The sequence below is a fragment of the Gallus gallus genome, chromosome 4 (assembly GCF_016699485.2).
Source record: "Gallus gallus isolate bGalGal1 chromosome 4, bGalGal1.mat.broiler.GRCg7b, whole genome shotgun sequence".
Lineage (NCBI taxonomy): Eukaryota > Metazoa > Chordata > Aves > Galliformes > Phasianidae > Gallus > Gallus gallus.
This window is the reverse complement of record NC_052535.1, coordinates 73955280-73982383: the sequence shown is the minus strand read 5'-3', so window position 1 is coordinate 73982383 and position 27104 is coordinate 73955280. Positions and strand designations below refer to the sequence as shown.

The 27104-nt window shown below is 38.7% G+C and overlaps 1 protein-coding gene across 1 annotated transcript in view; it reads right to left on the bottom strand.

Annotated features, from left to right (window-relative positions):
• Positions 1 to 24630, bottom strand: part of ADGRA3 (adhesion G protein-coupled receptor A3) — a 56513-nt gene extending 31883 nt beyond the window's left edge. Inside the window, exons 1-3 of the mRNA XM_420763.8 lie at positions 24145 to 24630; positions 10063 to 10134; positions 619 to 690 (exon numbers count right to left, since the gene is read on the bottom strand). Coding sequence (XP_420763.5) covers positions 619 to 690; positions 10063 to 10134; positions 24145 to 24410 — 410 coding nt within the window. The 5' untranslated portion in view covers positions 24411 to 24630. The remainder of the gene's footprint in view (positions 1 to 618; positions 691 to 10062; positions 10135 to 24144) is intronic.
• Positions 24631 to 27104: the final 2474 nt, after the last annotated feature.

Genomic DNA, 27104 nt, shown 5'->3' with positions numbered 1-27104 from the left:
AAGTCTTTAAGAAAAGCAGTCATGTTGACATCCTGTTTTTCAAGTTTCACTTGAAACAGTTTTTACAGTCAAGGTATAAATCCTCCAGAAATGTGTTAATGGAAACATTGGCACAACCTTCAATAATGCAACATTAGCAGCACTGTTGCTACAGTGCAATATTAATAGCAAGGGACTCTGTGTTCCACTATGACCTTTTGAAGGAAAAAAAACCAAAACCATGAGAGGTTTAACTTTCAACAAAGCAACACTTGATGGCATCAAAGCTCTGACTGAACATTCTCCCAGTGATGTCTGAAGTCATAGAAATACAAGAAGAGAGGAATAATACAAGAGAGACTACCAATAAGATCAAGTGAGACTACTAAGCCACAAGCAGTAGATGATCTTCAGTCAGATCAACTGAAGAACTTTGTTGCTCTATTTATATATAGAAGTAAATGTGTATATATTTAGACAGAAAAATTCTCAATATATACACGTTCCTATATATAAAAGCATATATATATATATATATATTCATCTTTTAATAGAGAGGTATTTACTTAAGACCTTACTCTGAGTTTTTTTGTTGTTTATTTTTTTCCCTTAAATTGATGAGCTAGATATAGTACTTACAGTCTTTTCAGAGATGAAAGCCCCAGAAAAGCTCCTGGATCTATAGTACTTATAAGGTTGTTCTTAAGGTCCCTGCAGAGAAAAATTAAGACATTACTTTAATCACAAACTACCCATGAAGTATAGACATATGTGATTCAAAATTATACCTAAATTGTCTCAGCTCATTTGCGAACTGCCCCAAAACACCATACAATACATTTCTCATTTTTCTGACATAATCATGTCTTTCAAAATTTGCAAATCCATGTTTTATCCAGAAAGAGGAATATGAACTGCATGTGTTACTTTAAATATCCTATCAGTTTGCAGCACATTAAGGGTACAGTTGAAGACGTTGTTACCATAGTATCCAAATAGATTACAGCTGCTCAGGATGTACTACATTTGCTCATTATACAGTCCAATGCATTTTAACTTGGTGTCATAATGTTCAGTCACATTTTATAACTTGTCCAACGTCTACCAAAAGCAGCAAAACAAGATCCTAAAAATACAGCAGACAACTGAAAGTTTCCATCAATATTACTGGAAAAAAAAGAAAGTCCTGGCTGAAAATCCCAAGTAAAGATGGTGAAAACTCAGAGCATGAATTTTATATCTTCCATTTTCAGAACAGGAGACCGTAGTTATTAATCTGCTTTATTAACTGTGACATAGGAGTTTCAATTCCTAACTTCAGATGTTCTGCAGATACAGTGTAGCTTCAAAGATCACAGAAAGCACCTGTCAGCATTTACAGTTCTGAAAAAACGTTATCATTGCTAAAAATATTTCTGCCTCCTTACTCATCCAATATTTGCATTGTATTATTATTCAAAGCTTCTCAGAAAGTATGACAAGAAAAAGTTCTAATTCCTTTGTAATATAGGAAAACTTCATAGTTGAAAACAAATTAGTAAATCCAATTAAAAGCAGTGTTTCAGTAAGTTGGCATAAGAAATAAAAAATTAATCTACTGCAACATTAATAATTCTGCCTCCCCCCCCAAAAAAAGAACAGTACACGAGGATTATATCTACCGTTACACAGACATGAATGAAAACACAAGTTCACCACAAGATTTCACAATAGCATCTCCTGCAGCCAGATGAGTCAGATAGGGTACAACAGACAATGGCACGTGTTTCATGCCTCAGTGCCATGCCTAATACATGTTTTCAATAGTCAAAATACTTTACATTTACCTTGCAGCACTGCAAATTAAAATTGAACAAAGCAATGCTATATACACCAGTCTCTTATCTCAATTTCATTTTCTTGCCCCATACGGAGCAGGGACTGCAGCACAGGGAATCTGAAAAGTGAACATTTTTAAAGCTCTTTCAGAAGGCTGATAAATCCAGTCCTGACACTGTGACAGATCTGAGAATATGCAATGTTGGTCATCACTTATTTACCATCAGTCTTTGAGGCATGGAAGAAAAATGATACTGTTTATATTTAAAGTTTTAATTCAAAAGCCATGCAACTCCCACTAGGGGAGAAAAAAATCTTGGCAGCATGCCTTGGAAATCCAGTAGTTCAGATTATCAGTGATCTTTCATTTCATTAATTCAAATCAGAACTCCCTGATGCATCTCTTACTTACATTTAACACTTCAGTGGAAAAACAAGAACAAACAACACACTTTCAAAATTAAAAGCGAGAGTTTCGCTATGACAGAAATCTACTTTGGATTAGTTTATAATAAGTGACTAGTCCAGCTTTTACATAATATTTTGCCTTTTTTCTCCCTTAATAGGTCTTAAAACCAGTTCCAGGGGGATCATGAAACCAGAATTAACATTTCTTTAAAAAAGAAACGCCGACACAATTGTCACCTTTTCACAGTAGTTGTACAACGTATACCCCAATGTTTTGTATGAAGATAGCAAAGCGTGAAAGAAGTAATTTAAAACAAACAAGCAGCCCATAACGTTGAATATGACAACTGTTTGCTTTTTCTCAGCTTGAAACAACAACAGTTGGGAAAAGTCTGTTGGGATTCATCCCCCTCCCCGCTGCAGTCATTTGGAAGACAACTCGTGTGTTCATCTCTCAAAAGGCATTAAAACATGAAAACTGTGAAATGTAAAAGACATTGAAAGAGCACAAAAATTATGGCAGTGCTGACACGTCTGGCAGCTCTTCAGAAATAGCACAAGATGCTGATGCACGAGCGGGTGCAACTGCCAGGACTCCAGGAACTGGGAGTGTTTCTAGAAGAAACGGCAGCTGCAGTTGAATCAGCCAGAGTCTCATGAAAAGGGTGGGGAAGACAATCTTATTAGAAAGTTGTGTTTGGCTTGGAGATCTCTGTTCTATTTTTACTGCTTCTAAATACGTGCCAAGAGAACTACTGGTTTTCAGCAATTGGAATTTAATAATCTTATTCACTGATTTCAATCATTCTGTCTGGCAAAACTTTACCAACAGGATATCGTTATCTATTTGTCCAAATAGAAGTTTATTTAAACACACAGAAATCCATTAGAAGGGCTTCAGTTGAGGATTTGTTGAGGTCATACGGTCCAACTCCATCTCAAAGCACAACTAAATCAGATCAGCTACTCCGCTGTTACATCCAGTCTAGTTCTGACAACCTCAAAGGATAGAGATTTTGCTGTGCAACCATGCAACCTCTTCCACTACTTAACCATTCTCATTATGAAGGATTTTCTTATGTCCAGTTGAAAAAACCCTCTTCCTCAAATCTGTGATTAATTTGGCAAATTTTAACTCCTCACAAGAAAAAGAACACTGAATGTCTGACAACCAATCCTGATGTTATTTGGTTCAAATACAAAAAATATCAATGAATGCTTATGTTTACCTATGGTTTGCCATGCAAAAAAAGAATCATTTTATTTCATTATAATTTAAAACTGTATGTTTCTGCATCCAGTTGATTGCAATTAAAAGTGCATGCATACAGTATTTATTTAAGAATACACATTATTTACAATTTACCTTTTTCCGTCTCAAGACAATAAAGATTGTTTAAGTAATTCCTAGAGCATCCTGGAGGCATGAGTGACACATACACATAACTACTGAAACAAAAATTACTTAGCTTTTATGTGCCACTGAACAATCCCTTCTTTCTGAAAGAAGGAAGGGCACATTAGCTACCAGGGACTCTTAATGTACAAAATGTGCCTTTTCAAAAAGGATATAAAGGAAGTAAGAAATTACAAAAATATATTAATCATTATAAAAAGCCAACCTCTCCCTCCCACATCTCTATGGGGCACACACAAAAGCTACAGCCCAGACCAGAAGCCCTAATTTTCCCCTTCAGTAAGTTTCCACAGTATTTCCAACAGTCCAGAATAGTTTGAACTACTCAATTTCACAGCACAGACTTTTCAGCAGGCACTGAAGAAGAATTATCCTGTTTAACTCATCTTTCAGAAACAGAGCTTCCAGAACTAAAGTTCAAGCAGAAAACAAGCTCCTGAATATCCATAACACCATTTTCTCTGTTCAGTTACATTCAAACAAGAAATACTGACACTCTCCAATCACTCATAAAGACCTGAAAAAAAAATTCCAGCAATAGCAGAATGCAAAGTCCACACTTTGCAGCACCATCACAACAGAAACTAAAATCAGAAACTGTCACTGCCTGAAAAACTATTCATTAAAAAAAAAAATGTTTAAAATTTGTTTCAGGAATCCATATGTGTGTATATATTTTTATATATATATATATATATATATATGAAATTACTGTACTTGTGCACTTATGGTACTGATAGATATCAGTACAGAACCATATATATATATAGACAGATATATGGATATCCATATACATATATGGTATCAGTATATATATATATAGGTACTGATATATATATATATATATATATATATAGCGGTACTGATATATATCCATATATATCCATATCTATATCTATCTATATATATATGGATTGGTACTGATGAACACAGGTGAAAAAAGACTGCCTATAAGTAACACTCCCTTTATACTGCATATTTTCCAAAGTATAGTAGTAAATTCAAAAAAATAATTGGCAAACCTCTGTTATTTTTTACAGTTTAATAAATATCCAATTCTTCTGGTATCTAAATATTTAACTGAAATCCACATCTGTCTCTTCCTCCTCTCTCCTCATGTGCAAGGACAAATGACACTTCAGAAAAAGGTTAACTAATCTTCCTTATCCATGCAGAGATCAACAGACTGCATCAGTTAAGCTGTCAGACTTTGGTTAATGCTATATAAGGTGAAGTATCTACATGATGAAAAATTCTCTGTTACAGCCTTGTGCAAGAAGTTACTTCGACAACTAAACGGTAGGAAAATCATAACAATACACAGCATTAGCAAAGCCACTGAAGAGTACAGCATTTATATCTTTTGGAACAGACACTGGTTACTAGTAAAATCTTGGATCTCTTTACTATTACTCAGCCATTAATTTCTCCAAACCAGAGTAGATTATACACAGTATAATCATTTTCTACTGCAATAAACAAACATTTCATCCTCCAGTTAAACAAAAACTCTTGTTTTGGTTCTGTTATCAACCTGTTTACAAAATAAGGGATTACTGAATTATACATTTTCATAAATTCACAGACAAGCACAAAACTATGAACAAACAGATTCAGAATTCCTATTTGTGGTAAGGAAGTTTCAGCAGCAAGCTGTAAGCATTCTTAACTTTAAAGGCACCACTCTGAATTAACAAGATGAGTTTGTAATTCCACAAACCTGATACAAGCAAGGTTTCCTTAAGTTACATAAGATTTAAAATTCAAATAAAAAGAAATTAAAATTATTTCTATAGTCTGCCCTCCCCGACTCAAAAATCATTTTGGAAAAGATAAAATTGACTCAGTCTTACAACAAGCTATTAAGGAAATTGTATCTTTTCCATACAGCAGTCTTCACAAAATGGTAATTCCCTCATTGGGAGGTGAGAAGAAATGATTTAAAATGCTTAAAATTATAAATGAAAGTTAATCGGCTAATTAGTAGTTGCATCAATAGGTAACATGTTCATGACTATGACCACAGACACAGACTGACATAAACAGGAAAATTAAACACATCTGGAAATTTTCTCAGTACTTAGTGCAACCTCAATTACCTTAGCAAATACTGGCATATATGTAATTATATTCTCCTTTCAAAACAATACAAACTTCACTACTAAATGTAAATATTTCCTCTTTATTTCTACTCTTTCTAGGTCACTGAATGAAGTTTCCTTCATATCTAATTCTAAACTTTTTTTGTATTAAGAGAGAAAGAATGCAGTGGGAAAACAAATCCATGGTTTCTTCGGACAGAACAACAGCACTGAGAACAGCTTTGAGGTTTGAATAGAGATGCACTGTTAGAGAATTAGGAGGGTGTTTCTGTTATGTCTGAAAGAGGCAGACACTTGAGCACTCCAGCTTCTGCCAGCAGTGTTGAAGGCCGGAGAGAAACACCATTCTGTACACGTACTCCCTGTTTTGAAGGCAATAAGCACATAGGCAGAAAAAGTCAAACTTCATCACCTTCTTCCTTTCACTTTACCTGCCACACACACGCACATATCAGAGCTCTGTTAGTACTGAGGTAATCATTTAACAGGAGATATTTGAAGGAAATTGTATGTATTTCACAATTCTACCATGGATTAAATATTCTCTTGCACAGAAGCATCCACAATTCTTTTCTAGCTATTCTCAGTTACAATTTCCACATTTTAGAAAGTTTTCAGTATTATGGTAATGCAAGAATATTATCATATTGCATATATATTATTAAGCCATATTATCTTTTCATTTTCTTGAAAGGGAAAACAAAACAGCCTGCTTTTTAGGAAGAGTTGGCCAACACTAATGTAAAAACTGAAGGTTTCGAAGAGAAGGCTTGTTTTCATCAGTAGGAAAGTGACATGGCTAAGTACAGCACCTCCACAACAGCAAGAATAACACAAAATATCACATACACAAAAGAGATCCCTCCAGTGAAGAAGGAAATCCGATATATGAGTGAAATTTAGCCAACACATTTTTCCAAGCATATTATTAATAAAAGCAAATGCTTCACATTTCAAGCATATCAGGTAGGAAAAAAAAAGGCAAAAAATTATTTTAGCTTCTGCTATAACTTTCATTTTGCATTCTCATAAGGCACAGTGAGACTTCTGAGATAAACTGTATGTTATTTTCTCAAACTACCATCTCTAAAACTATGTATGCATATACTGGGCTGCAGAATAAATTCAAACAAACACAGTCATCTTTCCTCAAGCTGCTTGCAATAACTTTTCAAAGTGGAGCTTACAAGTAAAGAATGATTTTGTCTACTTCAGAAAAGACAAAAATCAAGGCAGAATTCAAGGATTAATAACTAAGGTTACTTAATGAAGTCTTGATACCCTTCTAAAATGCGGCAGGTGCTGAACTTTCAAGTTGAGAAATTCAGAAATAAAGTGTAATTTCAAATTCTTTTCAATACCAGCTGCAGTACAGTACTGTTGTCCAGACTATTGAAAATCACGATGAAATATTTTCCCTAACAGACAGCAGCATTCTCAACCCAACAAAGCTCAGTAAAGACTTGGGGTTTCTCTGGGCAAGGGTATCCTAACAGATTCAGTTCCCCCAGAAACTGAATCAAGGGAATGACTATTCAACTCTGACTCGTAAAATACTTTTATTACATGATTACCCTCTGTCCTAAAGTTACATGCACAGGTCTTAAGAACATTTAAGGCAGAAAACTAAAAAAGAAAAAACGCTCATTAATGATTAGTATGTCATATCAGTTATCCCTTCTTTCATGATAAAGACAGCTGACTCCTAATACTAATTTGTTACTGCTTACACCAGCACACACTAAGTGTGTTATCTCATTCAAATTAAAGCACCACATCATCTGAAAAGCTGCCTAGTCCAGATCTCTTTAAAGGTGGAATGCATGACGGATTACTTATTGCTTTATTTTCCTTTTCTTGACAGGAGATATAAAAATAACCTAAAACCCCTTACAAGTGACAGGTATCAAATGGAAGAACTCTGGATTGTAATTGTAATAAACACAATTAAGACTTAGATTCATGGATTAAATGCAAATGATCACCTCAAACTGATTAGAGTTTCAAGTATTTCCTGTCTGAAAATTGTAACGAGTTGCAAAAACTAACAATTGTCAGCAGATGCTTTTATTACCCCGTGCAATGATGCCAAAATAATGCGTAAAGATCTAGAATGCTGTCCCTGCTGATAACCTTGTCTTTTTGGCACAAAATCTTTTTTCTACAATAAAGCTCATCTGTCAATGTAGGAGACGTATCTTTTTCTCCAACCACATGGGAGGTGGAATGATAGAAGCATTTGAATTTATTTAGGCCAGGTGACTGGGATTGCAGCCTTCAAGTTTCAGAGGATGAATAAAATACTTTTAATCCCCTGAAGCCAAAAGACTTTGGAACTCTTCCTAGATGTTGCAAGATGATTATGAAACTGGCTACTTTCCCAGTCAAATGGCCTAGAAAAATCCCTATCTCTAAAGTTCCTGCTTGCTCCCAGGTAGATCAACCTGCCAATCCTGACCTTATATCAGCCAGAAAAAAAGCTGACTATAACAGAAGCTACAATGCTTCTTATCCCACAGGCAATATATCATCTGAAAGGGAAAGTGAAAACAGGAAGCAGGAAAAGTTAAAGACGTTACTCCCATTGGGCTCACTCCCATTTTCCCCCATACATGAGATATATACAAGGATTGTAAAATAACAAGAAAAACCATTATATTAACAAGAAAAACCATTAATATATATTCCAATAACAAACTGACATTGCATACACCCTCTTTTAGAGGGTCCATTTGCTTCCTCTGGAAAAGTCACAGAATCACCAGGGTTGGGAGAGACCTTTAAAGGTCATAGAATGGTTTGAGTTGGAAGGGACATTTAAGACCATCTTGTTCCAACCTCCCAGCTATAGGCAGGGACACCTCACACTAGACAAGGTTGTTCAAAGCCCCATCCAGCCTGGCCCTGAATGCTTCCAGGGAGGGAGGCATCCATAGTCTCGCTGGACAACCTGTTCAGAGTCTCACCACCCTCACAGTAAAGAACTTCTTCCTAATATCTTGTCTAAATTTACCCTCTTCCAGTCTAAAATAATTTCCCCTTTTCCTATCGCTACATGCCCTTATAAAAAGCCCCTGTCCAGCTTTCCCGTAGGCCCCCTCAAGTACTGGAAGGTAATCTAGTCCAACTCCCCTGCAACGAACAGGGACACCTACAGCTAGATCAGCCTGCTCAGTCCCATCCAGCCTGACCTTGAAAGTCTCCAAGGACAGGGCAGTCACTACATCTCTGGGCAATCCATTCCAGCGCCACTCCACACTTACTTTAAAAAGCCTTTTTCCTTATTTCCAATAAAAATCTCCCCTCTCTTAATTTGAAACCATTTCTCCACATCCTATCACAACAGACCCTGATAAAGATTTCATCCCCCTCTTTCCTATAGCCCCCCTTTAGATATTGAAAGGCCACTATCAGGCCTCCCCAGAGCTTTCTCTTTTCCACGCTGAACTGCCCCAGCTCCCTCAGCCCATCCTTGTAGGGGAGGTGTTCTATCACTTTAATTATGTTTGTGGCCCTCCTCTGGACGTACTCCAACAGGCCTACGTCTCTCCTGTGCTGAGGACTTCATATCTGGACTTAGTACTCCAGGTGAGGTCTCACCAAAACAAAGTAGAGGGGCAGGATCACCTTACTCAACCACAAAGGTGACCATGCTTCTTTTATTGCAGCCCAGGATACAGTTGGGTTTCTGGGCTGCGAAGGCACACTGCTTGCTTATGTCCAGTTTGCCATCCACCAGTACCTCAAGCTCATTTAGGCAGGGCTGTGCTCTATCCTCTAGTTCCTCAGGTTATATTAATAGTGAGGGCTGTCATGACTGAGGTACAAGATCTTGTATTTTTCAAACCTCATGAGGTTCACTGCTCAAGCCTGTCTAGTCCTCTGTGGGTGACATCCCGTCTCTCAGGCATGTTGACTGCAACACACAGTTTGGTGTCATTTACAATCTTGCTGAGGTAGTGCTCAATCCCACTGTCAGTGTCACTGATGAATTTTCAGGGTTGGCTGGCCATTCTTGTTCTTCTTGTTTGGTTTATGTGGGTGGGGTTTCTTTGGTTGGCCAACTGGTGTGGGGTTTTTGTTTTGTTTGTTTTTTGTTTTTTGTTTTTTTTTTGCATTTTTTCATTTACATCTAGTTTCATGGTTGCAGCTTTTACTAAATCCCCTCTTTGCTGTTATATAAAACTCATTTTCATGAATTCTTAATTATATTAACTTTGTAATCACAAAAAGCTACATTCAAATAAAACGGAAACATCTTGATACCAGAGTTATTAATGAAATAAACAGAATATAACTCTTGTTTTGAAGTGAAATATATTTTTAAGAAGTGCTTACAATCTTTCAAGAAGGTTTAATCCAGAGAAGGAACAATTCTTCAGCTCGGTTATTCTATTGTTGCTCAGAATCCTGTAAATAAGAACAGAAAAGAACACTATATTACAAATTGAGTAACAAAATTATTTGCTATATTATTCACTGAATAAGCTGAGCAGTCCTTCTATCCATTACTTCTTGCTTTTTGAAGGACCACATGTAACTGCAAGTTTCTTCTTCCATATGGTACCCTGTTTCAAACAGTAGTCATCTGCAAACGCAAACTATCCTGAAGATATGAAATCTCATGGATGCTTCCTTCCTTCGAAGGCTGCACTTTCTATCACAATTTTTCCTATCTTCCTTCTGAAATCATTTTTGAATACCACTCGGGCATCCAAAACACTCCTTAGCAAAGGGTTTCACATTGCAAAACTTCAAAACAAAGGAAATGAGGTGTTCTTTGTTCATCATGGCTCCTATCAGTTTCCTTCAGTACTTCCCCTTTATAGTATTGAAGCAAGCAGTGATCAGTCTGTATCTATCCTCTCTTTACCACACACAATTGTGTATTGTCCCACACTGCCTCTTGCCAGATGGGAAGATGCATATTTTCCTTAATTACTTCTCACACAAAAGTCATTTTGTACTTTCTTACTAGTTTCTGAGCTTTTTCCAGTTTTATTACACTCAAAATTTGAGACAATACTACAAAAACTGAAGTAGCACTCAAGGCTTGGAAAAATTACAAACCTACATAGTGATGTAACAATGTTTTATTTTGTTCCCTATTGTTTTCCTAGCAATTCTTAACATCTGGTCTGCCTTTACCACTGGTACAGAAAACTGAAGTATGCGGGTCAGCACAGTGACTGCCATCTCACATATTTAAACAGAATCATTATCGTTAGCAATAAAATCTTTTACTTCTCTAGTGTGCTGCTTCTGCCATCTTGCTGCCCAGTTACTGGTTTCATAAACTTCTGAAACCCATCAGTTCATCCTCATTCTTATTGAGTAACTCAAATTGTCACCCCAAAAACCCTCTTCTACAGGTCACTAACAAATACATTATGTATTTCAGGTCTGGAAGACTCCATTCCATTGTGAAGACTGACCATTTACTTCCACATTTGCTCTCATCTTTTAGCAATTTAGCTGTTGATACAATGTTTTCTCATTTTGTGCTGACATTTTTCTTCAAAAGCCTTTGGCAAGGGACTGCAAGATGCATTTTAGAAAATCTCCTATGTCTTACTCCATCAACTGGATCATTTTTGTCAATATTTAGTTGATTGTGAAGAACTCCATAGCTTTGGGGGGGAAGAACTTCCCACAACAGGATATGTAAGTTCATTCTAAGTGCGACTTCAGCCATCCATCATTTGACTTTCCATCCCCGAGTTCTTCTAAAAGCTCTCCAGTGAACACCATCTCATCCTGTAAAATTTATTCACTATGTCAATCTGTTCCATAACTTCAGCAACAGTCACTTCAGTTTCTGACAGATCCTCTATCAAATGTGTCCTGCAGATCCAGCAAGTCTGTTCTCTTCTTCACTTGCACCAATTATATCCTCAGGCTGGATCACACTGCTTCAGCACTAACAACTGCCACTAGGAGATTTTCTCCACTCTGCTACATCTTACAGATATCCTTTACAGTAGCAATAAAAACAAACACACCTTTCCTCCAACACATAAAATTTATTATCTGATGACAAGGTTTAGTACTTCTAAACACATCAAGAATAAGATGAAACTAAAATACAGAGATACCTTCTATGAAAACAGCATCATTTTGACATAGCCATATATTACACTGAGAAACCTGGAAAAGAAAACTACTTAAAGACTGCCACAAGCATCTATGGTTTCAACAATCAGTGCAGGCAGTTGTTTTTTTTTTTGTCTTAAAGCTCTGGCTTTGAGTCAGTGTCTCTTAATCACACACATGTACACAGGATCAAGACAGCTGAACAATTTTTGTGAAATTTTGTAAGAATCTTTCATTCTGACAGGCAGAAGGTTTGAAAATTCTTGAAGTTAAAAGTGAATCAGTCAACCAAGGTAACAGTTCTGATGCTTAAAGGAGAGCCTATCTTTTCTCCTCCTCTGCCAGTTACAGCATGTATTTCTGCAGTTGATCTCAAGTCATCTCTGGTGCCCAATGCTCCATAAGCAATGTTAAACTACAGAAACACCCGAGCATCTTTCAAAATATTAATTTACACATCTGCTTAAGCATGATCATCACAGTACTGCAAACAGCCAGTCAGTCCTGGGTGAAAACTGATCACAGCAATGGATGGAAAGGTAAAAGCATAAGAAAAATGCTTATTTTTAAAAGTATACAAAAAAATTTGCAGTTAAGTCTGCCTATAATGCCTGTAACATCCACCAGAGGATCAAGCTAAGAAGAAAATTTGCTAAAATTGCTCCTCGCCTGCTTCTGTGATAACCTAAATGAGTCAACAAATAATATATATATATAATATATATATACACACACACACATATAATACATACACGTACACACACACGCCCCCCCCCCCCCCCCCCCAAGTTTCAAAAACAGAAATACAAATCAAAAACTCATGGGTGATCTCCCTGCATCAAGGAAGATCCAAAACAGAGCAGAATTGAAATATATATTTCTGAGACTGTAGTTTGGCAAGGCAGAATGCTGATATTTTAATAGTAAAAGCAAGAGAAAAAAATAGAAAAACTATCTTTGGCATAGAATGCCTGAAATACTATTAATACTTAACTGAAGTGTTAGAACTAGTACACCTTGAAGTCTTGAAGCTATTTTTACTTTTACTCTGAGAAAGGTTTCAACTTAGGCAGAAAGAAGAAATAATAGGTAGGTACAGGATTCATGTTGCAGTCTAAACCAATCTGAGCCAAGTACACATTTATTTCCACATCCTTCCTGGTTCCAGAAACATACACAGAAAGAAAAGGAATAAAATGAAATAAATGAAGGAGCTTATAAAAAAAACTTCATTATTACTTAATGCAAAAGGAATATAAGGCATAACAGCAGCAGCAAAGAAAAAACACCAAATCCAATTTAGGTCTATGGTTAAAAAGAAAAGAAAAACAAACATGACAGTTAGAAAATACCTAAGTCAACACAAGCAAGCACACTACAGTCTTTGGAGGCACAAAAATCTTCTGTATTTTAGTTGTAATTGACTTCATTTCATAATTTAATGAATTTATTTGTTAATGTATTAATGAATTTATTTCCAGAAAAATAAACAAACAGCTATTTAAGATGGAACAGAAACCACTTCAAAACTAGCAGCAATCGAGTGAACTAAACTTGAACTAAATAAAAGGTACAATTCTCTTAAAAAAAAAAATCAGTTTTCTGACACTGCCTATAAATAATAGGCCTAAAGTAGAAGCCTTTGAATATCTGAGCACTAAGTATATTTGTCTCTGGAGTGTGATGTACAAATTATAGTCAGCCTGATTTAGTATTTTCTGTGGAAGCTGTTAGTTGCTCAACCATAAAGGTTTAGTACAATAAATGATAGATTTTACAACACTCCATATAACCTAAGACATTTCATCATACTTAATGCTGTAAGTGTAATCTTTAAAAAATGCAGTTTAAAACTTGCTATTAATATACTTAGTCTATACATTATTAGAAGTGTTTAGGGACGTGGCATAACATGACAAAACACCATAAAGCACTCACTTCAAAGTAGACATTTTATATTCACTTTTACAATTCCTGTCTATTAATGTACAGTAAACTGATGGACTACTATGCACCACTTAGATACAGACAATTATTTATTATCAATAATAACTTTATCAGTTTAAGAACAATTATTCCTAAGAGGGAAGTGGTTCTGAAAATACCCAAACTTTTCTATCATTAAGAAGTTTAAAAGGGAAAAATCACAGAGAGAAATTTCACTCATTCTTATCTTGTTCAACTCTTCTGTAACAAGTGACCCAACAGAAATGATGCATCTGGAGGATTCATGAAGATGTTCCCATAGCCAAACATCACCGATGTCTCATGCTGCAGATCAGATACTGGCTGTTCTTGTTTTCTTTTTGTTTTATTTTTAAGATCAAGAAAACCTGCCTGAATGAAATGTGTTTTGCTTGTCCACTACCCATCCCCTTTGTAAGAATACAAACTAGGATGTGGAACTATCACATACAAATATACCACAGCACTAACAGGAAAAGACAGCTGAAAAAGCAGGTTCTGGACAACCTCTCAAAGTCATCTTAAAATACTTCCCCTTTCCTTTGAATGGAATGGCTGTGAAGAGGCAACCTGAAATAATGCAACACAGTAACAATCCTCTTCCCATAGAAAATAAAACAGAAAGGCTACCCCAACTTCTGACTCATCCGATAAACAGTGCTGAAGTTTTCCTTCATCAATTACAGCTTGGTTTGGGAAGCCTTATTTTCACTTTACTCCAGAGCTTAGTACAACTCTGCAAAGAAACTCATCTCTGACTCATTAATTGGCAAGATCTTTAGCAACAGATGCCCAACTGCTACTATGCAAAACACTTACATCACTTGTGAGCAGATCAAGCTGCTGCCATCAGCCATTTCTTTATGACAGAGCAGTAAAAGAGGGGGGAAAAATAAATAAAAAAAAAAATCAAGGCTTGTTTTGTCTTTACCTTTAGAATGAGGTAATAAACCACTGTGCACAAAAAGTTTTGTTCTAATAAAACTACTATTACTAAGCCAGGAGTCAGACAGTCAGGAATTCATCTCCAAATTTCACAAATGAATCCTTTCATAAGATGCAGAAGATGAATTACACAAATCCATTAACACTACAGAACAGTCAAAATGGTCTCCAAGAAGTACAAAGAATGAGGGATTGCATAACTTCCAGCTGAATATTGAAGTAGCTTTCAGAACACAATTAAAGAGACTCAAAGAGAGTCACGAAGCAGAAAACAAATCAGATCATTTCATGGTGATAGTTGCATACTCCAAGGACTGGGAAAGTGGCCACCAGCAAAAATCAGGATGGTACAGATGGTTATTTTAGCCTTTCTGTTGAAAGCAGTGAACATGCAGAAACAAATATTTTTCGTAGAAGCTGTGACTTAGCAAGGACATAAAAACAATATTTTTCAACAGTTAGTAGTTTGCCTTCCAGAGTTACTGGTATCAAAAGCAAAGTAGCATCAATTACATGAGCCAGCACTGGACACGAGCCAGTAGTGCGTGCTTGCAGCCTGGAAGGCTAACTGTGTTCTGGGCTGCATTAAAAAAAGGGTGGCCCGCAGGGAGAGGGAGGTGATTGTCCCCCTCTTCTCAGCTCCTGTGAGGCCCCATCTGGAGTACTGCGTCCAGGCCTGGGGCCCCCAGTACAGGAAGGACGTGGAGCTCTTGGCGCAGGTCCAGAGGAGGGCCACTAAGATGATCAGAGGGCTGGAGCACCTCTCCTATGAGGAAAGGTTGAGGGAACTGGGCTTGTTTAGCTTGGAGAAGAGAATGCTCCGGGGAGACCTCATTGTGATCTTCCAGTACTTGAAGGGAGCGTATAAACAGGAGGGGGAAAGGGGGAATGGCTGTTTATGGGGGCGGATAGTGATAGGACAAGGGGGAATGGTTTTAAACTGAGACAGGGGAGGTTTAGGTTAGATATTAGGAGGAAGTTTTTTCACACAGAGGGTAGCGACACACTGGAACAGGTTGCCCAAGGAGGCTGTGGATGCCCCATCCCTGGAGGCATTCAAGACCAGGCTGGATGTGGCTCTGGGCAGCCTGGTCTGGTGGCTGGCAACCCTGCACATACAGGGGCATTGAAACTCGATGATCACTGTGGTCCTTTTCAACCCAGGCCATTCTATGATTCTCTGATCAAGTAACATACTGAGCAGATCATGAACAGTACTTGTTCTCATTTCAGGGTTAACTTTTAAGCAATCTACAAGCTATTATACAGAAAAAGAATTATGAATCTTTTCAGAGCCCCTGCTAAAGGAGAACAATAACAATACAATTAGGGAAACTTAGCAAGGAAGCATTTCCAAAATCAAAGTTCACAACAGATAAAGAATCTTCTGTGCTATGTTATCATTATGCACATTAGGTAATATTAAAGACTGTGAACTAAAACACAAAGAAGTAATGAAGTTACCAAATTAAATCCGTGTCTATTTATATCTTTGCATTTTTAAACTGGAAATGTATTAACTTCATGAGAAGTAACGACTAACCTTTATTTTTCCTGCATAATCCCAGTGTCTTTAATTTATAAAGACAACGATGCACATTCTGTATGCTGCTATTCAACATGTGGCTACATGCTTTATTCATTACATTTAAGGACAGATTTCTAGAAATATCGTGCACATCGCTGGAGTATGTAACAAAAAAATACTACATGAAAAACATCTTGGAAAAAGAGACAAAGCAGAAGGCAACAATGAATAGTAAGGCTGCTGATAGTACCATAGCAAGAAATTATAAGCTTCACAACCAAACCTCTCTTTCAAGTGCTTAGCCTAGGCTGGAAAGCCTACCTAGTATAGAAAACCAGGAGTACAAAGCAGCATCCAGCCTTTTCCCACACTGGGCTGCTGGTCCTAAAGCTAACCCAAAGCACTGGCAATCTAACCCCTGGGACCACAACATCCTCAGAGACTTCCTCCAAGTTTTCTTTCAACCGCTCTGTATCTGCAGCATCTGCATCAGTTTAAGAGATGACTGACTTATGCTGCAAACCTCCTGCCTTACTCCCCTCCCTTCTGCTCCTTCCTGGCTTTCTCTTCTTCAACAGATGCACATTTTTTAGGATGTTCCTTTGCATTTCAGTGCAAGCTTACCCTACTTTTCCAACCCCCATATATACATGAAGCAGACTAGCTCACTTCACAGGAGACATGGTATACACATGTCTAGCCAGACCCTCTTAACTTAAGCTGCTACAGCCAATCTGTTCCCTAAGTCCTATCACAGAAGTATTAATTATAGCATACGCTGTCAAACCAACAGTCTCATGTATTTATATTTCCAGTGAGTACATTACCTGATAAGAAAGTACTTTGTCTAGACATGATTTGTCTGGACATGTTTGCAGGTACTTCCTGTCAACTGCTAACATACAGACACATTTGCACAAGAATTTATATCCTAGCCCTATAGAAGTTAACAGGTTTGGAATAGTTTAGCTCCTCGGACTGACTGCATGTAGAGCCATACAGAGAAGGAACAGCAAGCCACCCACAGAGCCAGAGCCTGGAGGTAAAGGTGCATGCCTGGCATGTCTGCTTGGGCAGCAGCATTTCAGTCACCTAACATGGACATCCCTTTCTGCTGTCAGCAGTGAGACTTTACTTTCCTGTTCCTTGCTCCAGACCATCGCTGTGTCGGAAGCAGTGAGGGCAAGAGGAAGGGGCTCTCATTCTCCAGCAGAGAGCTGTAACACACCTATTCACTGCCAACCACAGAAAGAGGCAGGTTTAACAAGACCATCAACACTGTTGTGAGGGTTCCTTTTGAGGGCTGCTGTTGCCCTGAAACATGACTCTTATGCAGTACATAGAGTTAGGATCTTTCTGACAGGATGATTTCAGAAATCTGAGCACACCTTCTGAGTAAATTCTGCCAACTGCTAAGTTTCAGGGTTAAATCTATTCTGTAACAACACGGGTTAACTCATAATGGATGAGCTCTTTAATCTGAGAGGAAAATCTTGTTCATCTCCTCAGACAGCAATACCACATCACGTGGACAAAAACAGAACAGTTTTCCAAGGTACTGTTGGATGATCCATTTCCTCGTGGCAAGCAGTTCCTAATTCTACAAAGATTTCCAGAGTAGCAGCTCTATTTCCAAGGACTCTTACTCACCTCTCACTAAACCAGCTGTACCCCCTTCAGCACCTTACTTACACTACTTTCACTGCTTCCAGAGGCCTTCTGGTCTCCCATCTCTGTAACCAACATGCAGCTCCCCCTTCCTTCACCCCTCCCCAGCTGCCAGCCATAATTTCTGCTCACCCAACAGAGCTTCGGCATCCCAGACATGCAAAGGGCAGCCTGGGTATCTGCGTGACCACACCACTTTGTGTGCTGGACATGCTCCTGTCCTTGCTGAAGGAGGAGCAATGCACAGAAACAGTAACAAACAGCCACTAAGCGCAGTAAGACATCATAGTTTTCACTGCCAAACAGCCATACTGAGACATCCAAAGGTGAAAATAAAATTCTCACCTGTTTACTGTTAAAGAATTGAAGTATTTTACAACATAAGATCTAAAAATCAGTAATTATGTCATCACAGAACACGCTTTAGTCATCTCCTCTGAAGTTCTTAAAACATTTACTGTCACAAATGAGAAGAAAAGCTCAACTGGTTTTAATCTCCATGAGTTACTTGTACAAAGAAAGCACTTAAACAGTATAGATTCAGAAATTACAGAGATTATAACAGTGAAGGTAAAGACTAACTACTAAAGCAGTAATAATAAATCCACGAACCTCCAACATATTTGGCCCACGTGAAGTACATATGGGACCCATCACATTCTAAAAAAAAATCTCATCTTGCATCTCCCAACTCATTTTAAATTACAAAAATAAGATCTAAAAAGTGAACAAACTGCAAGCAAAAAGGAATGAGACATGCAGTTGTTCATTCCTCATGCATCAACGCAGCACAAAATCTATTTGTATTTCTTCAACTCTTAATTTAACTTTACATTTAAAAGTTCTACGATTTTGGAGATTTGCAGAACAAAACCAGGCATACTACTCATCAACAAAAGATCAAAGACAGAAGAAAAAAGTGTTAGTACTGAAGTTGAAAATACCAATTCTTGAGGCTAAATAGCGAACACCACATTGAAATGTAACGTATAAAGGGCACTGCATATATGGCCATCTTTTTGGTGAATAAAAGGTTTTGGGCAGCGCTACATAAATATCTAGCTACAAAAATTACGAAATTGAATTTTTCCTCATTACAAAATTTTAATTTTGTTTGAGAATTTTGCAGAATTTATCTATATCCTCCTCTCTACGTAGCAGTAATCAACACATAGCTCCCATTCAAAATCTAAAAGCCTCTCAAGTGCAACGACTGCCTACAGTTGTACCCATGATAAAAAGCCTCGTTTAACTATGTAATGTATTGATGAGAAGTACAACAACCTTTTTGAAAGGGACTTAAAACAATTCAAACACATTTGTGTGGAAGAATCTCAAGAAACACTAGTACGTATTGACATCACCATTATTGCATGGAGATTATTACCAATGGCAATCACCAAATATGTTCATATCTGTTCACCATACACGTATTTAATAATCACCATTTATCCACTATATATGTTAAAGACATTACTACACTACAAGAAACAGCAGAACACTATACAAATTTGAGTGCCCCAGCGCACACAGAGTAAATAAGAAAATGGTAGTAGTTATTGAGGCAGAACAAAATATTCCAAAATAGAAGTAAATGCAGTTCAAGTCGTGACCTAAGTTTTCTTGCAATGCTCAAATATACATGGGAGCATACATATTTATAAAAGAACACTGTATGTACTCAATATCATGTAATAACCCCACCCACAATGACGAATCAGTGCTGGAATAGGATATAAGGTAAAACGTTACGTGATTTTCAACGTGGATTGCGATCTTCTCAACAAGGTAAAAAACGTACAGAAATGGTAGGCATATACTGTATAGATCTACAAGAATACAAGCCTCGCAGAAAATGAAACAGCACCACCAATTCTTGCAGGCTGGATGTCACTGGTAAAATGTGCACGTGACAATTCTCAACTACTGCACTGTCTCCGTATTGCCATGTATTCTTGAGAAACACATGTTTTGCACAGTTCACGTATCCAATGACTGAAGAAAATTTAAAGATAAGTTTTAATGGGAGTTATTAGCCCTCTGCGTCTTCAAAAAATGTTATCACTGTTGAAGTTATTAGTACAGAGCACTTACAACAGTCTCAGATAGACTACATTAACAAAAAGGGATTAGCTGTCAAGAGTACCATTCAAGTTAATAATGGAAATGTACTTGAAAAGAAAGAAGAGGGAAACTTCCACTGAATACATTTACTATGCCAGTTTTTCCTGTTTGACAATCTTTTGGTAAAGGACACTTTTTCTAACACATATTAAAGGCTCTACAAAGGAAAACAAATTAATCAAAATAGTTTAGCAAAGCAATAGATGACACCTTAAAAAAGGAAGAGTATTAAAAACCATAAATATAAGTCACTGTATAATAACAATATGTTTTATTTTTAGAACTTGAAGATCCATTTACTGCAAGTAGGAAAATATTACTCACATAACTACACACAGTTACTGTAATTACAGTGCAATCACATGCTGTGATAGGAGTGATTCCTTGTGATGTGAGTGACCTTTTGCTATGAAAAGCTGGGAGTTTAGGAATTCGAGTTAAAAAAAATAGAAAAGATCTGAAGGTTCTTGGAAGGCCAAATAAATATGCCCCTCAGTTGCTTAATGGATGCAGTTTGATATTTGGGAAGCAGGGAAAATGCAACATTTTTAGATGTTTCTCAACAGCAATCCAGTTATACCTTTGAACAGTTCTGAATACAAATCCAGGCTAATACAATGGCTTGTAAATGCTAACACTTGCAAGTGCAAACACTGATATTCATATGTTCCTTTCAGAGCATGTGGCTATGCAAAGCTGTTTGTAGGTTAGTAAAGCTCCTGTTTCAGAAACATGGTTCTTCACTGAATACACAAGCATTTCCTCCATTCATTTACATTCCTATAGGATAACTTTTATGTAAATCAGTGACTAAAATTCTCAACAAGGATTTTAACTTCATTGGCTTGTCTTCGGGGGGGATAGCACTTTGTTCAACAGAAAAAGTTGTGAAATCCTCAGTTGAGCTTGCATCAAAAAAACAACAGCAATGGTTATCTTATCTCAAACTTCTACTGCATAAGGAACAGGAGCATGCTATACCTTACTTAAACGTGAATCACGGCAGTGACTTCAATATCTACAGAAATATAGTAGACAAAGAATGAAGTTACATTCACCCAGTTACATTATCTTCACACCAAAAACATCTCATCTGGCCGGTTAAACTACAAAGGTCAAAGCAATCTGTGGATGTTCATGTAGGTACACCCTTCATTTGCATCCCAATCACTTTTTATTATATAAGGCTACAAGTCCCTTCCTTGGCCATAACTGAAGGTCATATTTCAAGGTGAATGTGAGTAACTGCTTAGTAATGCACTAGCTAATTCTAATTCGACTCTAAAGGAATCTCAATTTACAGTCCTAAATCCTAAACATTACTTATCCTCCTGTACACAACTCTCTATACTTTAAAGCACTTATTTCAGTGTTTGCTTTCCTTCTTCAACCACAAAGCAAACTTACTTTAACCTTTATTAATTGAAGTTGTTAGGGTTTTTTTTTCCCCTGAATTGTAACTACAGATTCTAAGTAATTGTAACCAGTAGTGACCTAAATTACTAGCACAATGAAAGGTTTTGTGGCAAACAAAAGCCAGCCATTTCCTAAGTTGTGACCTTGCCAAACCTACCAACGCCATTATTAACCACCAACTACAACAATGTGCAAGAATTCAGATACAAACTTGTTTATCCTTATTTCCATTGATTTTCTTTTCCTCACTTTTTAGACAGTTTTATCCTCAAAAATATGTCAGAAGGAAAAAATACAGAGGAGTAAATGCTAAATGCACAGCAGTTCACATATCAGAAATGTGAGAGTTTGAACAGCGATGAGGATGGAATCAGGATTCTCAAGAACATAAACACCTAAGTTCTGTCTAGCTCACTCCCAGGAAAATAATACATTGTTTATATGAAACCATACAAATGTCCTCATATTTAAAATTGCTTTGTGCAAAATAAGAGCCAACATAGAAGAAAACTAATAAATAATAGAATAAAACTAACTGAATTAAAACATAGCTGATTTACACAACAGTGATCTATTTTCAGCTACTTATCTCTGCAGTGATCCACTAATCCAAAAAGCTATAATAGAAATAGGACTTATCTTAATAGAAGAATCCCGCAAGAATCAAGATTCAAGATAATTCAGGGCAGTTTGACTCTCATCAGAAAACTTTCCAGTACCCACCAACCACTGCAATTCCAAGTATCAGCTTGGAGGAGAAAAAAAAAAAACTTAATTTTGGAAAAAGATTAGATAACAATTAACTCAGCCACTATTAAACAGCATGTTAGTGAAACTGCACATAATGGCACATGGCAAGCCAACTCATAAATCACCAACATTTTCTAACCAGGTTAACACTGACTCAGTAAAACGATCTCAGAGATATGGAAAGTTATATCTCAGAAATGAAGAAACCTGAAAGATACCAAAACACAACAACCACTGTGTCCGCCTACTTAGAAAAATCTGAAGCATCAGTTTAATAATCTTTGTCTAACATTTAAGTAAAATTTCAATTGTGCATTCACATTGATTCTATCAATGCTGTTATGATACTTAATAGAGAAAACAGCAAGAAACAATGTGTTTTCTGGTTAAGACATTTAAAAAGTTAGGAGTATAGAAGGGAAAATCTGTTTCAGAAGTAGTCACGCACTTCAAAGGCTGGTTAGAAATGAAAGCAACTAATTACTGTATGAAGATATGCTCCAGATAACGAAGGAGTATGAAGAATCAAAATGAAATGAATTCTTCCAAATTCTTCTGTCACTGCAATTATGAACAAAGGTCCATTCACAGCAAGGATACTATATTTGATATTTGCTTGTCTTTCACAGCAATCACAGCTGGGACTCCGAGCTTTTTGAATCAAAAGACCCCCACTGTCAACTTCAGCATATCACCCAGACTAACACATACTTTTATCTTTTTTTTTTTTGTGGATAATACTGTATTTTTAACAACTATTCAGCTGCATAGCACTTACAGCTAACAAAGACCGGAATCAATTTGTTGATCAAAGAGCTGTCACCTTTCACTTTTTGCTTTCCTTTCTACTTCAGAAACTTCACACATGAGTATTTCTGGTCATTTCCCACAGGTCATTTAGAAATATTCTGACCCCCTGCACATTGACAAGCTGGGCAACTACTTAGGCCCCTCTTTTTTGGTCTTCCCCTTTCCCACTGACTGGCCCTTATGACTGGGGTACACATCTCACCCTAACTTCTCAAAGAAGCCCTTCCATCAGGTGTAAGTGCTGTCAAAGTTCGCAAAGGACACAGACTGTTGTTCTCAGGACAAAAGTACATGCATTTAGAGACATGGATCTGTTGGAGCATGTCCAGAGGAGGGCCACAAAAACCATCCAAGGAATGGAACACCTGTCCTATGAGGACAGGCTGGGAGAGCTGGGGCTGTTCAGCCTGGAGAAGGCTCTGAAGTGACCTGACAGCAGCTTTTCACTATCTAAAGGGAACCTGCAAGAAAGAAGGATACAGACTCTTTAGCAGGGTCTGCGATGATAAGACAAGGGGAAATGGTTTCAAACAAAAAGAGAAGAGATTTAGATTGGGTATAAAGAAAACGTTGTTTACAATAAGGGTGGCGAGGCAGTGGAACAGGCTGCCCAGAGACGTGGAAGATGTCCCATAGCTGGAGACATTCATTCCAGCAAAATAGGTAAGCATATTAAGCCAGACCCCCTGCTACAGTCACTTTTCATCAACTTTCTTGCACGCTACTCAATCACACTCGAGTCCTCCCACAGTAGCACAGGCTCCCTAGAAAAAGAACGCAGGTTTCTGGGCCATCACTGATGAAATTCAGTGTTACTGCACAGGTTCGGTTAGTGTCTCAGGAAGAAAAGAAAAACAACTCGTAAACCCTTCCCGTGAAGAGCAATACATTACTTAGTTTGGAATACGCTGCTTGAAACTTGTTATTCAAATGGATGAGCTCGGATCAAGCCCACGTAGGAACAGCACGCCTGAACGTAACCCGAAGTTAGGACGGAGCACAGGGACGATGCACGGTGGGGCGGGACCACACCACGCAGCCCCTCGCGCCGCCGCCCGCACAGCGCTCCACGAACCGCTGCCCCCCCACCCCAAAATCACCACCCCCGGGACCGTACTCACAGCGTGACCGTCCGGTTGGGCAGTGCCTCGGGAGGCAGGACGTGAGCGAGCTCCAGGTTGCTGCACACCACCTTCACCTCCAGCGGGCCGCCAGCTGCCGCTTTGCCGGAGCTTTTGGGGCGCCCGTCGTACTTACAGCCCGGGGGCAGCGCGGTACCGCCGCCCCTCAGCGCCGCCAGGAGAAGAAGCGCGGCCAGGAGGCGCGCAGGGCGGCGGGCACGGGGACGAAGCGGGCGGCACGGAGCGCGGCGGAGCGGGGGCAGCATGGCGCTCGGGGCCCGGCCCCGCTCCTCCTGGAGGTGCCGGATGGGAGAGGAACGAGGAGGGAGCGCGGCGGAGCGGGCCCTCACTTAGCTCCGCGGGGGCGGCGCCAGGCGCGGCCGCAGCTCCGCCGCCATGTGGTGCCGGGGGGTGGCGGGCCGGAGCTGCCACCGCCGCACCCGCCCTCGTCTTTGTGTCGGGGCCGGGAGGGCCCCTCGCAGCGGCAGCAGCGCCGCCTTCCGCCGGTGTGAGAACCCCACGGCTTGCGCGCCCGCCGGGCCCCGGCCTCACTGCGCAAGCGCCGCCGCCGTGGCGGTCCTCACCGCGCCTGCGCGTCCCTGGCTGAGGGGGCGCGGTTTAGGGGTGCCGCTCCCCGGAGCAGCGGAGTGACGAGTGCGGCCTGAGGGGCTGGGGGTTGCCCCTCAGTGGATCCTCTGCAGGCACGGTGTATTTTGTTATCCGGGCGATGTCTCCATTTCTGTCCGCCTTTGCGTCCCCAGCTCTCTGTGGGACGGTGATGCTTCGTGGCCCATGTTCCCCTTGTAGAGCAGTGCAGTTTGTTTCCCCACCACACAGCTCGTCCCATGCTCTGAATCCGTGGTCTTCCAGGAGTCCTCCTTGCTGTCATGCTTCCTGGAAAAAGGATAACCCGGTGCCTGGGTACTACATAGCCTTCAGTGCTATAAGGCCAGGCATCTTGCAAAGTTAAACCTTATCCTCACATCATCCCTGTAAAAATGAGGTAACACTGTTATTCCCACTTCATATTCAAAGAGCCAAAGGGTGGAAAAAGTCATTTCAGGCTCAAGTGTTAAACAAAAACACTTTGTCTTCACTGTGTCTTTTTATTGCACATTTGGGAGTGCTTTCTCTGGGGGTACTTAGGTCATGTTTTCACTTTTCTCTGCATCCAGTACAGCCTGGCCCAAACACTTTTGTGCCAATGGAAGACAAAACTCTAAGTACGTTGCCACCATGATGTCTGAGGCTAACAAAACAGCTGTTATCTAACCTGCAATGAAGTTATAAAATCTGGCACCACCTAATTTAAAAAGTTGAATGTTGACTTTCTGGAGCCCATCAGAAGTTGCTGGTCACTAACCATGAACTCAAAAAGCCCCAGCCTTACAGCAGAGTGCTGGCAAATAGCATACTTCAAAATACCCACTACACCACAGAAATACAATACTCTATATTGGCAATAACAGCTGCCAAAATGAGGCTAACAAAATCTTTAATGTACAGTTTCTTTGATTGATGTGGAACACCTATGGTTGCAACCCAGTTTTAAATGCAGCCTAATAAAAGATATGGGCAAGGGATTGGAATTGTGGATGGGGCAGGTGGAACAAGGCTTCAATAACAGCATCACCATTACTTGGGCATGTTGTAGATACTCTTTAGCTACTGTGCTCTTTACCTACCTTTGTGTTTTCTACTTTCATTTGTCTGGCCTCTCACAAATCAAAATGGAACCTGTCCCACTTAATGAAGTTGTTGACCAGCATACACGGGCTATGGCTTTGTGTGTTAGCATTAGTCACTGAGCCACTCAGCAGGACCAACCTGATCTGAATCGAAATGCCATGCCTAAATTACACTTGAGCTAAATTAGGTCAGGACACAAAATATAAAGTTGTCATTCATGCTCTTAAGTTGCTATTGTGCCAACTATAAGAATATATATATCTGTTTAGCATATAGCTCAGCAGAATAAAGTTAATTCTTTAGCTTGGGCTTTTGTTTTAAACAAGTTCAAACTGCAGAGTGAAATTCTATTGGATCAGTGCTTTGCATTATAGAACCCCATCACTCCTGGTCTGGCAGCAGGAGTTTTAAAATGGGATGTACTCTATCAAAACAAGGTCATGGTTCTCCTCAGAGATAGTGCTGGGTTAAATTGCTCTTCCTCTTTCTACTTTCTTCTGATAAAATTCAGCTATGTCAGTTCCATGGTGTGGTACACTACACAGCTACATAAAATGTTTGTGCTGGGGGAAGCGCATGTGAAGATCAGCATGGAGACAGGTTCTCACCACTACTTTTCATATTAATGTCATGGCTGTTTCCATCTTTTTAATTTATAAATTAACATGTTACTTGCCCTTGATTTTCTCTACTATCTGCTCTGTTCTTACTGAGATCACCCCTACTAAGATCTGTAACTGTGGATTGCAGTTGCAATCCTACCATTTTAAATGATTGTTCTGTTTAAAATGGTACTGTTAAAACTTTGAAGAGTTTTCTGTTGATTTTAATCCTGTTGCCTTCTCTTAGTTACATTGCTTCTGCAGTTAATCTAATCCCAGAGCATATAGTTCCTCACCTGTTCTAAAAAGGCTTGAAGGTTTTAAGCCAAAGATTGTTCTTGGAGGCTTGTGCTTTTACCCTCTTTTTTCCTTAGTGCAAATACTACAGTTCCATTCTGTGCTAAAGATTTGAGAAAGCATTATTTTCACATTAACTTAGAAAAGCTTTTAATCCAAAATAAATGTCCCACAGGAGTCCCTTAACATATTTCAAGTGTGTTTTTTTCTGTTATTTTTTTATTTTTTTGGAACTGTAATATACTCCTGTCAAGTTTATTAGATCACTACCTGTATTGTAGTTCTGGTCTAAGGATGTAAGGATGAGATTATGCTCTGCAGATGCTTCGAAAACCAGGAAGTCCCATTCCTCTTGGATTTCCCATACCCCTC